The 13,095-nt window shown below is 41.7% G+C and overlaps 1 protein-coding gene across 16 annotated transcripts in view; it reads left to right on the forward strand.

Moving 5' to 3' along the window:
• The window catches only part of EPB41L3 (erythrocyte membrane protein band 4.1 like 3), a 150,581-nt gene that overhangs the window by 132,345 nt on the left and 5,141 nt on the right, over positions 1–13,095 (forward strand). For 6 of the 16 annotated variants that reach the window (XM_065668036.1, XM_065668031.1, XM_065668030.1 and 3 more), the window contains exons 13-20: positions 2,182–2,247; positions 2,730–2,921; positions 7,606–7,680; positions 8,919–9,647; positions 10,173–10,295; positions 10,797–11,186; positions 12,226–12,357; positions 12,788–12,886. In XM_065668036.1, coding sequence (XP_065524108.1) covers positions 2,182–2,247; positions 2,730–2,921; positions 7,606–7,680; positions 8,919–9,647; positions 10,173–10,295; positions 10,797–11,186; positions 12,226–12,357; positions 12,788–12,886 — 1,806 coding nt within the window. Of the gene's footprint in view, positions 1–1,977; positions 2,014–2,181; positions 2,248–2,729; positions 2,922–7,605; positions 7,681–8,090; positions 8,193–8,918; positions 9,648–10,172; positions 10,296–10,796; positions 11,187–12,225; positions 12,358–12,787; positions 12,887–13,095 lie in introns of all 16 variants that reach the window. The other 10 variants (XM_065668037.1, XM_065668044.1, XM_065668041.1 and 7 more) reach the window with 8 other exon arrangements.

A 13,095-nucleotide genomic window follows, 5' to 3' on the forward strand; every position in this document is an offset into this window, starting at 1 on the left:
ACATAAAGGTATTTCCACATTCTAAATATCTAAGGCTTTCCTTGACTGTAATGTCACATGTCATCTCCATATACTGCCACCAAGAGTCCAGGGATTGTATTCAGAGGAGAAACGTAAGAAAATTGTATTTTCTTAGCACTGAGGAGCCTCATATCCACAACATGGTGTAAAGACTGTGCAGGCAAATTCAAACCTATGTGACTCCACTGAAGTGTATGTAATGCTTTCATAATTAATATGCCCGCAGCTGCAAACATGAGCAGAATTGGGTCTGACATCTGGTAGAAGACAAAGTATTACCACAAACACTGCTGTAACGTTTCAGTAGGATCTCATTAACATTTCAGACTGTTAAAATTATCAAGGAAAGATTCTCTGTATGACACGTCAGGACAATTCGGCCTCGGCTGTAGACAGAATAGAGCTGAACTGAATTATAAAGTAATCAACAGATTTTTCCATGGGTCATTTGACTAATTAGGACTATATGAAAAATTAACAATAAAATAGCAGCATGAGCATTAAAATAATCCAAGTGGAGCAGCAACATAGAATCATAGAATCTTTTGGACTGGAAAGCTTATCTAGTTCTAACCCCCTTGCCGTGGGCAGGGACACCTTCCACTAGATGAGGTTCCTTCAAGCCCCGTCCAGCCTGGCCTTGAACAGTGCCAGGGATGGGGCAGCCACAGCTTCTCTGGGCAACCTGTGCCAGGGCCTCACCACCCTCACAGTAAAGAACTTCTTTCTAACACCTAATCTAAATCTCCCCTCTGTCAGTTTAAAGTCATTCTCCCCTGTCCCATCATTACAGGCCCTTATAAAACGTCCCTGTCCAGATTTCTTTTAGCACCCCTTCAGGCACTCGAAGCTGCTGTAAGGTCTCCCCAGAACCTTCACTTCTCCAGCTAAACAGCCCCAACTCTCTCAGCCTGCCCACAGGAGAGGTGCTCCAGCCCTCTGACCATCTTCATGGCCCTCCTCTGGACTCCAGCAGGTCCATATCCTTGTGCTGGGGGGCCCTGGAGCTGAACACTGTGCTCCAGGTGGGCTCTCACAAAGTCTGTTGGGACAAGTCAGGATTACAAAATGCTTTCAAGTGCCTCTTGCACTCTGTAAGTTCAGGCCTTGAGCCCTACAGAAATTAAAACATAATCCTAAAAACATGACGTTTAAAATGTTCAGTTTGTTCCTAAAACATGTGTGACAGTCTCTGTAGCTGCTGTCTTTATTTCAGGGGAGAGGACTCTGTAAACCTAATTTTTCCTTATGCATACTTGTTTTTTAAAACACACAGTATATTTGCCATCTGAAAATTCATCCCTCAGGACTGGGGCTTATTGTGTTGCTTTTGACAATGTGAGCTGAAGTAAATGTGGTGTGTTGTGTCATTCCAGAAGGCCACATTGAAGATAGCTCCTGAAAGAATATATACAGGCTAAATATGAAATAAAATTACATAAATACAGAAAGGGACTGAGGTTAGAGTAATAGCATTTTAAGCAAATAAAATATGCTTCATTGTGTAAAAAGCATTGTGGGTGGTTTGCCTTTGATGAGTTTATGCCAGGCTTTTCCTGTGGCCCAGGAAATGCCACATATTTAAACTCTGGTATTTTGGACTTCCAAAGAATTTGCTGTTGCCGTCCAATCCTAAACCAGATGTAATCTTGGTGATAATGTCAAACTGCTGCTCTCGACAAAGAGATCTATGAATGTGGGATGCGCCAATATTTATAAAAGGAAAATGTTTTAAGAGTCCGTTGTTCACAAGTAACAAATTTGAAAAGAGAAGGCTTGCTCTGAGTTAGGGGAACCGCGCAAAGTCAGCCGGTGTGTCTACTCCTTCTCCTTAAGCCCTTAACGTAGAGAAAATGTGAATTTAACTTGTAGTGTGTTCCTCTCACCGACTTTCCTAAAGCTTTCAGTCTTACAAGTGGGTAAGGTGTTGTTTTCCAATCTTTCTCATGCTGGCAGTCGGATCAAGAGGAGGACGGAGATCTAAAGGCACAGGTACAGAAATGAAAGGTCTAGATGTTGCTAAAGTACCAATGTTGGAGGTGTTCACCTCTCTCAGCATGTTATTGTGGGTTCTCTGTGAAAAAATGTGTAGAAAACAGCATTTTGTATCCTTTCAATACTGTGTCCCTTACCTTTCCCTTTCTTTTTCACTTCTTTCAGAATAGTCTGATTAAGCGAATACAGGGTGAAAATGTGTATGTCAAACATAGTAATCTTATGTTAGAGGTTGGTATTGGTATATACCAGTGCATGTACGTACATGTGTGTTAGTTTTAGTGGTAAACTGTGAATCTGCACTATGATGCATGAACTGTGTATTCCCACCTGCTAATAAATTAAATAGATTTTTTTTTCTCAGAGTATGATGACTCCTCTAACTTGTACTATAAATATAGATATATGTGTGCGCGTATATATGTGTGCATCCACGCGCATATGTATGTTTGTTTGAAGCCTCTTTATCAGGTGTAAATTATAGCCATACAGACAAGCTTTTTAAGAGTATATTTATGCTCACTTGTACAAGATATGCTATGCTGTTATCTTTCAAAATGCCACATTTTCACAGAGTGTTGTGTTAGTGCTGTGCTCCCCGGCTCCCTGAGATGTTACTTCCCTCTTTACTAACCAAACTGTGTGTTTTGGCTCAAAAATTTGGCTGGCTTAGGATGTATTACAAACTGCTCTATTCTTTTAAAACTGTCCAGGACCTAGACAAAACCCAGGAAGATCTGATGAAACATCAGACCAATATAAGCGAGCTGAAACGTACCTTCTTGGAAACCTCCACAGAAACGGCTGTATCTAATGAGTGGGAGAAGAGGCTTTCCACATCTCCCGTTCGGCTCGCAGCAAGGCAGGAGGAAGCTCCTATGATTGAACCACTAGTGCCTGAAGAGGTCAGCGTGAGATGAAAGGCTTCATTATGTATTTGTCTATTCATTTTTACTTATAATAGCTCTCAGTAGGTTAAAGGCCGTAGGTAGAGGCCATTCCCCACTTGCAGGTGCTCCCTTTTCTCAGGACTCAGGTTCTAGTAACAAAGATGCAAGAAAGAGCAGATACCTTTTATATACATATTTAGGGTATGAAATTCACTGTAAGCTGCGTGGCAGAATTGGGTCTCTCTGAGGGTGAGAAGTGCAGGCTTTGTAACAGGTTCGATGAGCTTGAGGAAGCCCAGCCATGCATGAAAGAAACCATGAAGGTGATGGAGAGAAGATTTAAATAATGGTGACTGGTTGGGAGCAGTGGTGTAGCGGGATGGATGGGGTTATGGTACCAAGCGTGACAAGAAAATACAGAGCAAAGGGCAGAATTCTCTCAGTCTTAGAAGGCAGAGAAGAAATAATGATGATAATTAGACCTGCCTGGAGAGTTCCATAAGGGAACCGATAGTTGCTGCAGTCTGCTGCCTACCGTTTCATTGAAGACCCAATGCAGATTGCTAAGCGTATGCATTTTCGTGCAGCATGCATGCATGAAAAAATCTTGCTCACTGTGGAGTCTTGAAGAGGTTGCAAGAAACTTGCCAACTAAAACGCTGCCTTTAATTTAGTTTGTGAGTAGATAATGAGATGTAGAGGTGACAACGTAATATTCATGTTGCCATAAAATACATACATCTTCAACAAAAAGCAGAGTCTTGGTTTAAATCCAGTGGAGCAAAAAGAAACATGCACGTGTGGTCTGCATGAACATTAAGTTTTTTATTCTACTGTGGATGGATGTCTGGTTTCTGTCTCACAGGAATCATCTTTATGGTTAACACTTGGTTTTAGCATTACAGACCAGGAGATGGTCATAAAGTTTGCTTTTATCCCCCCAGCACTGGTGTGGTGCTATAAGGAACTCGGCAAAAATTGGCTGGAAAGTAGAATTCAAAAGAGTTTTCTTCTTTCCCACCTCAAATTAAAGATTGGCATTGCAGACCCACAGCTTTCTGAAGAAAGGAATCCCTGGAGACACGCAGATAGCAAGCACATGGCAGCTTCTCCTCCTAGGGAAAGGGATGCTGCCAAGAAAAAGGCCCCAGCTCCTCTTCTCCCACATTATACCCATCTAAACAGTGGGTGGGTGGTACAAGCATCAGACATGTTAGAGTGGCCATCACGTTGGATTAAAATACCTAACAAGCAGATATGGTGCCCAAAGCATACCTTTTGGAGAGTGATGAAGAGTCTTAATGTTGCTCCTACTGTCTTGGTCAGAAATCACAACAGATCTTATGACCATTTTCATTTGGTTGTAGTCGATAATACAGGTTTTCTTAAAAGTATGATTGTAAGTATAATGAACAAGATTCACATATTAGGATGTAAGGAACTGTTGAAAAGGGAGCAGCTGGCTAGCAGAGCTTCAGAGGAGTGCAGGTGAACCAAACATACACCTGCACCCCACCAATTCATTTCATGTCTTTATTACTTTAAAAAATTAATAGCAATTTATTATTAAAATGCACAGACAGTAGCAGAGCATTACCTACTTATAGCATCATAGAATAGTTAGAAAGGAAAGTTGGAAAGGACCTCAAGATCATCTAGTTCCAACCCCCCTGCCATGGGCAGGGACACCTCACACTAAACCATCCCACACAAGACTCTGTGCAACCCGGCCTTGAACACTGCCAGGGATGGAGCATTCACAACTTCCCTGGGCAACCGATTCCAATGCCTCACCACCGTCACAGTGAAGAACTTCTGCCTTATGTCCAATCTAAACTTCCCCTGTTTAAGTTTGAACCCTTTACCCCTTGTCCTGTCACTACAGTCCCTATGAAGACTCCCTCCCCAGCATTCCTATAGGCCCCCTTCAGATACTGGAAGGCTGCTATGAGGTCTCCATGCAGCCTTCTCTTCTCCAGGCTGAACAGCCCCAACTTTCTCAGCCTCTCTTCATACGGGAGGTGCTCCAGTCCCCTGATCATCCTCGTGGCCCTCCTCTGGACTTGTTCCAGCAGTTCCATGTCCTTTTTATGTTGAGGACACCAGAACTGCACACAATACTCCAGGTGAGGTCTCACAAGAGCAGAGTAGAGGGGCAGGATCACCTCCTTCAACCTGCTGGTCACGCTCCTTTTGATGCAGCCCAGGATACGGTTGGCTTTCTGGGCTGCGAGCACACACTGAAGCCGGCTCATGTTCATTTTCTCATCAACCGACACCCCCAAGTCCTTCTCCACATGGCTGCTCTGAATCTCTTCTCTGCCCAACCTGTAGCTGTGCCTGGGAAATGCAGGCTGAGGAAACACATTTCATTTGGAAAGGGAAAGGGCAAGAGTTGTACTTACCTGATATGTCTCTTTTTGCACTGGAAGAAAATGACTTGCTCAAAAGCCATGTCCAGTAACTATATCTTATATGCATCTAAGTAAACTACAGCTGCCCCACAAATTCTCATCCAAATGAACATGTTTCTGTGGAAAACTGAGTGTTATTTGAGCTATCAGAGCCTAACCCCGAGGTGACTTCTGGCACTAAGGGACCCCTGCAATAGATAACATCTCGCCATCCTGTTTGGTAGTGCTAAGCAGGATGGTATCTTCACAAGTCATGCTGAGATAGGAATTTTTCAGGAAAAAACTGAGGTTATGCATAGGTCAAAATCAGCACCTTGGAGCACATACTGAGAGTGTTGTGGTTTAAACCCAACCACAAACCTCGTTCACTCACTCCCCCACTTCTTGCCCTCCCCCTGCTCCTGGAGGGATGGAGAGAAGAATCGAAAAGAATGCAACTCCCACGGGTTGAGATAAGAACAGTTTAGTAACTAAGGTATAACACAAATCACTACTGCTGCCACCAATAATAATAAGGATAAAGGAAATAACAAGAGGAAAGAATACAACACCTCAGCACCAGCCAACAGATAACTCACCCCACTCCCCCCAGCCGAGCACCGACCGATACCTCGTCCAACCCTGCAGTCCCTAGCCCTTCCGGGTAACTCCCCATTACATCCTGGGCATGACGTGCTGTGGTATGGAATACCTCTTTGGCTAGTTTGGGTCAGGTGTCCTGTCTCTGCTTCCTCCCAGCCTCCCCTCCTCCCTGGCAGAGCATGAGGCTCAGAAAGTCCTTGGCCAGACCAAACATTTGAGCAACAACTGAAAACATCGGCGTTATCAGCACTGTTCCCAGGCCAAAAGATCAAAACACAGGCTGCACTAGCTACTAAGAAGGAGAAAAATGACTGCTACTGCTGAACCCAGGACAGAGAGAAGCAGCGGTAGTCAGAATAGAGGGCACATAGATCTGCATTATGTAGTAGCTTCTTCTAATCAAAGTTACATGTTTAACTTAGCCTATCCTCTTAAAAAAATATTCAGTGTTGTTACCTGTAGCTCTTTACTATAAGAAGACAAGAACAGAAGGGAAAATATGTCATTTCAAAATGTGTCCTTTGTGCATTTGGTCAGTTTGACTTTAAGCCTGCCTCATCACCAGTTAGTTTCTTACAATAACGGGGGAAATACTTCGGTTTTCATTAGTTATGAAAAATAAAGTTTCAAGTATCTGCTGTAATTGCGGCCAGATAGCTGCAGAACATGAAGGCCATCATACTAACAAACTCCTTGACAGTGTTTAGTCTGACCTTGATTGGATTAAACGAGCACTTTAGAAATAAACAAGTTATGCATCTCACTGCAGTCAAGGAGATGAGCCATTTCTCCCTTTTTCTAGTTTCTAGTTTTGTATCCTTCTTTAAATGTCTACCTTTCTTTCTGAGCACATGGAGTATACATACTTCGAAGAGTATGCTTTTATTATGCCATACATAGCACTTCCATTGGCATGTCTAATGAATACACTAGCCATTGAAGTGGGTAGAAAGAGTTTGGCAAGAAACCTGCTTTCCTCTGCAGGGGCTTACTTGCTCTGGCCTAAGATAAAGGTGGACAGCCTAGAAGCTGGGCTAAAAAAGGCTTAGGAAAGTGAGCCTTGCCAGCATAGAAAACTTTCCCAGTTGGTTCAGTTGCAGAGATACTATCCTCACAGCATTGGTAAGGAATGATAGGATAAAAGTGAGGAGGATTTTGGTGTGACACTATAGAGATAATAGAGCCATAATTAGCTTCCTGTGTAGGAAAAAGGCTCTGAGACCTTTTATACCTGTAAGGAGAAAGAAAGGGAGAGCTGAAATCTCTTCAGGGCACACCTTCTGCCTGCTTCAGCAGAGAAGGCTGCAAACTCAGGAGAGAGCTAAGTCCAGGGTGAAGGTGGAAAGGCCTGTTGTAGGTTACTTATGGAGGCCATGTAAGTTGGTACCAGACACAGTTAAATGAACAATGAAAGATTAAATGAACACAGTGCATCCACACCCAGATGTTACTCAGTTTAATGGTTTTTGTGTTGCACAAATGGTATCCTTGTGTCTGCCTTGCATTCACTGCAGAGACACTGATTTCACTTATTGGAAACCTCTGTAAAATCATCTGTTTAATTCTTTTTCCTAAATTCCCACGCAATTGATAACTTGTAGAGTAGAGAAATATGATGAGATTTGTAGAGATATATGATGAGCTATTGTATAGTGGACTTTATACCCTCCATTTACTAAAACCGTTTATTCCCCTGACATTAGACCAAAGAAGAAAATGAAAAATCAGAAAAACTCATATTTTTGCAGAAGGGAGGTACTACATTCCTTGAATTGCAGGTAAAACCAAATAATACTTTCTTGAAATGCAGTCAGGCTGGCAATGATTTATTATTTTATTATAGTTTTTCCTTTCTAAGCCCCTCACCCCCCCTTTTTTTTACTATTATTATTTCATAAGTTCCAGAGAGATGTAATATGGAGGCCAAATTCTGAGGAATGAGTTCTCTCCAGAACTTATGGCTTCCTAATAGAGACTGATTTCTCTGCTAGTCCGAAGTCTACTTGCACGGTGCTGTTTGTGGATGTTGTTTGCAGTTGTGCATGCGTTTCCAGCATAAGCATCACTGAGAACATTATGGTGAATCGGGCACTTATGTCATTAAAATGAATTTCCTTTATACTGTCAAGTGAATTCAGATTATGCTGAGTGATGGTGAACTTTGTGTTCTTATTGGTTTTTCTATTAGCCAAGTGTGCTAGAGAAGAAGCTGCAGGAAGGAGAATCTGCTGGCACTTTGGTTACTTCTCATCAAATCATTATCCAGAAAAGTATCCCATCATACCTAGAGGTTATTTTTAATTCATTCAATTTTAAATTACCCCATTTGCGTGGTTAAATACAGAGGTTATGGTCTTCAGGTCAAATAAGTGGATGCCAATTGCATACTCAAAGCGAATACCATAGCGTATTTGCATAAGGAAGAAAAAAGGTACTGCATTAAGTTCCCTTCGGAATATTCAGTAGTACTGTGTTTACTGTGTTGTACTGCTCAATTTAAACAATTCAAAAGAGGGTTGATGTTATTCTAATGAAAACAAGGAAATTCAGTGCAGACTATGGCTACATACAAATGCATGCTGTTCTACAACCTCCTAACAGTGTGTTTGTGACAGCTGAGGAACAGTTGAATGGGCTTACTTGCCTTATTTTTGTAATTTGTTTTTGACGTAGCATTACAAATCATTGAGATACATGATTTTTAACCTCAGGATGATTCCAATCATAATTTTAAATAATGCACTAAAATGCTATTCTGCTTTGGTAAAAGTAATTTTTTTTTGTTTCCATGTCATATGGGCCTCTAATAGGAAAGAATATGCAAAGAATTCATACTTTGCCTAAGTTGATTCTGTTTATTTGCTTGATAACTGCTCTAAAAGGTAGAGCGGTAAAAGTTATTATATGCTTTCAGAAGAGGTGGCATTGATTTCTTGAAAGTCTTCATGATTTAGTGCTCCTGATGTATAGATAAACCTTCAGGTATTCTAATTTAGCTTTTATATCTCAAATATAGGGCACTGAGGATTGGGTTATTATAGACAAAGTACCCTCTGAGGTAGTTGATGGTGAATCGAAAAAAAGTCTGGCATACAAAGTAGTGACTGTGAGCAGTAAAACTACCCTTCCACCTGAGATGTTAAAATCCAGTACCATTCTAATGCAGAGCTTTGAGGACTTGGAAAGTGAAATACAATCCAAAGAGGAGAATAAGCAGAAAATGCTCACCCTAGGAAAGTCCTATGATACCGTATCTGGGAAAATTGTAACCATGACAAGTAAAGCTAAAGAGGGTGAGAAAGCAGTACAGCCTTCAGTAGAAGCTTTGCAAAAAATTGAAAGGGAAGTGCAAGAATCTGTGAAAACCACTCCGGTAGTGTCAGAGTATGAAATCCTCAAGCCTGTCACTGATGAGAAAGCCAGGTGGGGATCCGACGTGCAGAGCACAAAAAGAAAGATGTCTGACTCTTTGGCACCTATAAAGGAAGCAGAATTACAGTTACAGAGTCCTGAAGAAGAGAGTTTGAGAAAGACACTCAAGATGGACCAGGATTTGCAGTTACATGGTACACTGAGAAGCTTGAAGCATGGCAAAGCAGAAAAACAACTTGGCAGTGAAGCTGTAAAAGCAGGGGCATTTGCCCGGCGAGATAAGAGCCTGTCTGAGTGGAGATATTCCAGAGAACAGCCATTTACCATTGCTACTGCTCACTATGTTACTGAGTCGTCTGCGTCCAAAGTAGTGGTAACAAGTGGCTTTGACTTCACGCCATGGTTTAAAGTTTAAAGCATGACTTCTTTTAGGCAATCCCCTCACACCACCCTACTTTTTGGTTCTCTTGTTGCCTGGCTTTACGTTGACAGCAGACAGCCCAGCTTAATTTTTTTCCCCTCATACTTTGAATCTATCCACGGTCTGAAGCAGACATTATATAAGGCTTTCAACCTTTCTGGTTTATTTAAAATCCATGTTACTGAAATGTAGTATTGCTGCTGTGGCTTGTTAATAGAAGGGAAAAAAAAAAAGGTTTGCTTGAACCAGCAAAACGCCAATGCTAACAACTATGCTTTGTAACTACTGCTTACTACAGCCATTATGAATATGCTCTAATTTATTTTCCCATTTTGTTCCTGTTCCCAACCTCTCTGTGCTCCCGCAGCATTCTCTCCCTTTCCTCTGTCTCTGCCTCCGGTTTTAGCAATTAACATGTCTGTGCATGTGGGTCTGCCTTTCTTCTGTGTATGACTCTACATTTCTTTGTCTATTTAGACTAAACAGTCCACCAGTGAAAAAACCTTGGATGGTTCAGATATCTTCAGTTTAATAGAGTCTGCGAGAAAACCGACTGAGTTCATAGGAGGGGTTACTTCTACTTCACATAGCTGGGCTCAGGTGGCCGTTTGATTCCCTCCATCAGCGTTATAACCACACACCAATTATTTTTGCTTTTGTTTTGTTTTCTGGTTTTATGCATAACTCGGAAACTACATAACTAATGCATGTGTTCTGTGTCTTTTCTTTTGTTAGACCACAATAGAAACTTCATGGGGAAAAAAAAAAAACAAAACAAACCACTGTTTTCTCTCATTTCAATTTATTTTGTTCATTTTGCAGGGTGCTGTATTTTGCCTTTATATATCTCAGACAAAAATGCCAACAAGAGAAACATTGTGACATTTCACTTTTAAAAAATGAGGTTTTTGCTTGGTTTTTCATTTCTACTATTCTGATAACATCCCGAGAATGAAAACCCATGCACTGTGAGAGAAATAAACTGGCAAAATATAATACCCATTTTTGTATCTGTGTTCACAGTACATTAACCTGAGGAGCTATTGCAAGTAGCATAGTCTGGTTCAGACACTGAGGGGTTTTTCTTTTCCTTCCTTGCAGAGAATAGACACGACAACATCTCAGGAGATAACTTCCAGTGAAATGAAGCAGTCAGTTCAGCCACATCAGGATATTGTGAAGAAGGTTGTACAGGAGACTGTAGTTATCGAGGAAAGGCGCGGGATGGATGTGTGTGCAAGCAGGGATCCTGCTAAAACGGCTGGACTTGTGCTGGATGCCCAGGCTGAGGCAGCATCAGTGGTGGCTGCTGGCGTGAAAGAGAAGGAGGGCTCTGCTGGGACTGAGGGGGCAAAGGAGGAAAAAAGGGAGGAGGCTGGCAAAGCCCTAGCCAAACAGGAAGGAGTCGCTGCTGCTTCATGTGAGCAGGCAGAGGAGCACAGGACAACAGTCCACATTTCAGAGTCTTTGGAAAGAAAACCTCATTTTGAGGTAACTTGTAACTAAAACAGTCATGTCTGTTCTGAATTGTGAATGTGGGAAATAGTGGACTAAGATAATTTCTGTAATGGAAAGTAAGGCGTACTGAGCTTGTATGATTGCGTCTTTACTCAGTTTCTCCTCTTATTTCCTCCTTGTGTGGCACCTGCAAGACATGTTGCTGGTTTCCATCACTGGGAAAATGCCATGCGTGTTTTACCCAAAAGCGCTTTTCATGCTACAGAGACATGCCTAATTTGGTGGCATTTTCAGCTGGCATTCTCTTTGTGAAGCCCATCAAGATTGACAAAGTTTTATGTGTCCTCAAAGACAGAAAACATACATTTTTTTCCATGCTTGGCATAGCTGTAAATTAGTGCGCTATGGCTTAACCCAGGCTCCTTATCTGAGCAGAATTTTAAGACCTGCTTTGCGGAAGGGTTAAAAAAAAATAAACTGTTCTTGCTTTTTTATCTGAGAGCTGGATGGAAGACTAAGCCTGGATAGGATTAGTTCTCTTGTCATTTTAATACAGAATCACAGAATCTCAGAACACTTGAGGTTAGAAGAGACCTCTGGAGGTCATCTGCTGCAACTTGCCTGCTCAAACAGGGTCACCCAGAGCCTGTTGCCCAGGACTGTGTCCAGACAGCATTTAAGTATCTCCACAGGTGGAGTCTCTACAAGTGCCCTGGGCAACTTGTGCCAGTGTTGGGTCAACCTTACAGTGAAAAGGTGTTTCCTCATGGTCAGAGGGAGCCTCCTGTCTTTCAGGTTGTGTGCATTGCTTCTTGTAGTGCTTAGATCTTTTCTGAAGTTTGTTTTCATGAAATCCAGGATGGTGCTAAATGTGGCCAGCACTATATACATGCATGTACCACTGTAACAGAGAATTTTCTCTCCTTTTTTTTTTTTAATTTATTGTTTTAAGTGCAGGCCATTTTTTAGTTGTTCCCCCTCCATTTCCAAAGGGAAAAAAAAAAAGCAAACATTCTGAGAAATCCATAAGCTTTGCCAGATGTTCCAATTCCTTCTGTTTTTGTTCATGCAGTCACCAGTTGTGAAGACTGAGACTATCAGTTTCAGTAGCGTTCCTGCTGGTGGGGAAAACCTTGAAATTTCAACAAAGGAAGTGCCAGTAGTCCATACAGAAACAAAAACCATTACATATGAGTCTTCTCAGGTAAGAAATTCTGTAAAAGCCAGAGGAATTATGCTTTTAAGGAGCCCATGTTTCTTCACCCATCTTTAAGTGTATGCTTTAAAGTAAACTATTCTAAATTGTTCAAATATTAAATATTAGTATGGGGAGGATGTACATAATAGGTTACCTAAGGGTGACTCTCATGTCCTTGTGTGGGGCCTTTAGAGAACATTGATGAAGCTACAGATTTCAGGGCCCCAGCTTCTCATCTGTCCTTCCAGAAGCGAAGGAAAGTCTCCAGATGCAGAAATACTGGCACACGATCACCCTAACAGCAGTTACATCCCTAGCATTAGATACTCATTTTATGAAGAACTGTAGAAATAGGGAACTTCAGCCAGTCGAGTTCTCACCTCCCTGTGCTCAGGATCTTGGTTTTGGTGACTGGTTTTCTCTTTTGGTTCCCTAGGTGGATTGCAGTGCTGACTCAGAACCGGGTGTATTGATGAGTGCACAGACTATCACGTCTGAAACCACCAGCACTACAACCACTACACATATCACCAAAGTGAGTCATCAGAAAACAGGGAGCTTTTTTTCCACAAGCGTATATGTTAATTTCAGTTCTATTATTTCTTTTAAGGTATGGACACATGCTTATGCTGTCTGGACAAAATCCTGTTTTGGATGTTTGTCTTCATTCACCTGTCTTTGACTATACTGGCTTCACTAACGCATCATCCAAGGGCTTGACGAGAGTTCTGAAAATCATAAACC

Source organism: Lathamus discolor, chromosome 2, assembly GCF_037157495.1.
Source record: "Lathamus discolor isolate bLatDis1 chromosome 2, bLatDis1.hap1, whole genome shotgun sequence".
NCBI classification, from domain to species: domain Eukaryota; kingdom Metazoa; phylum Chordata; class Aves; order Psittaciformes; family Psittacidae; genus Lathamus; species Lathamus discolor.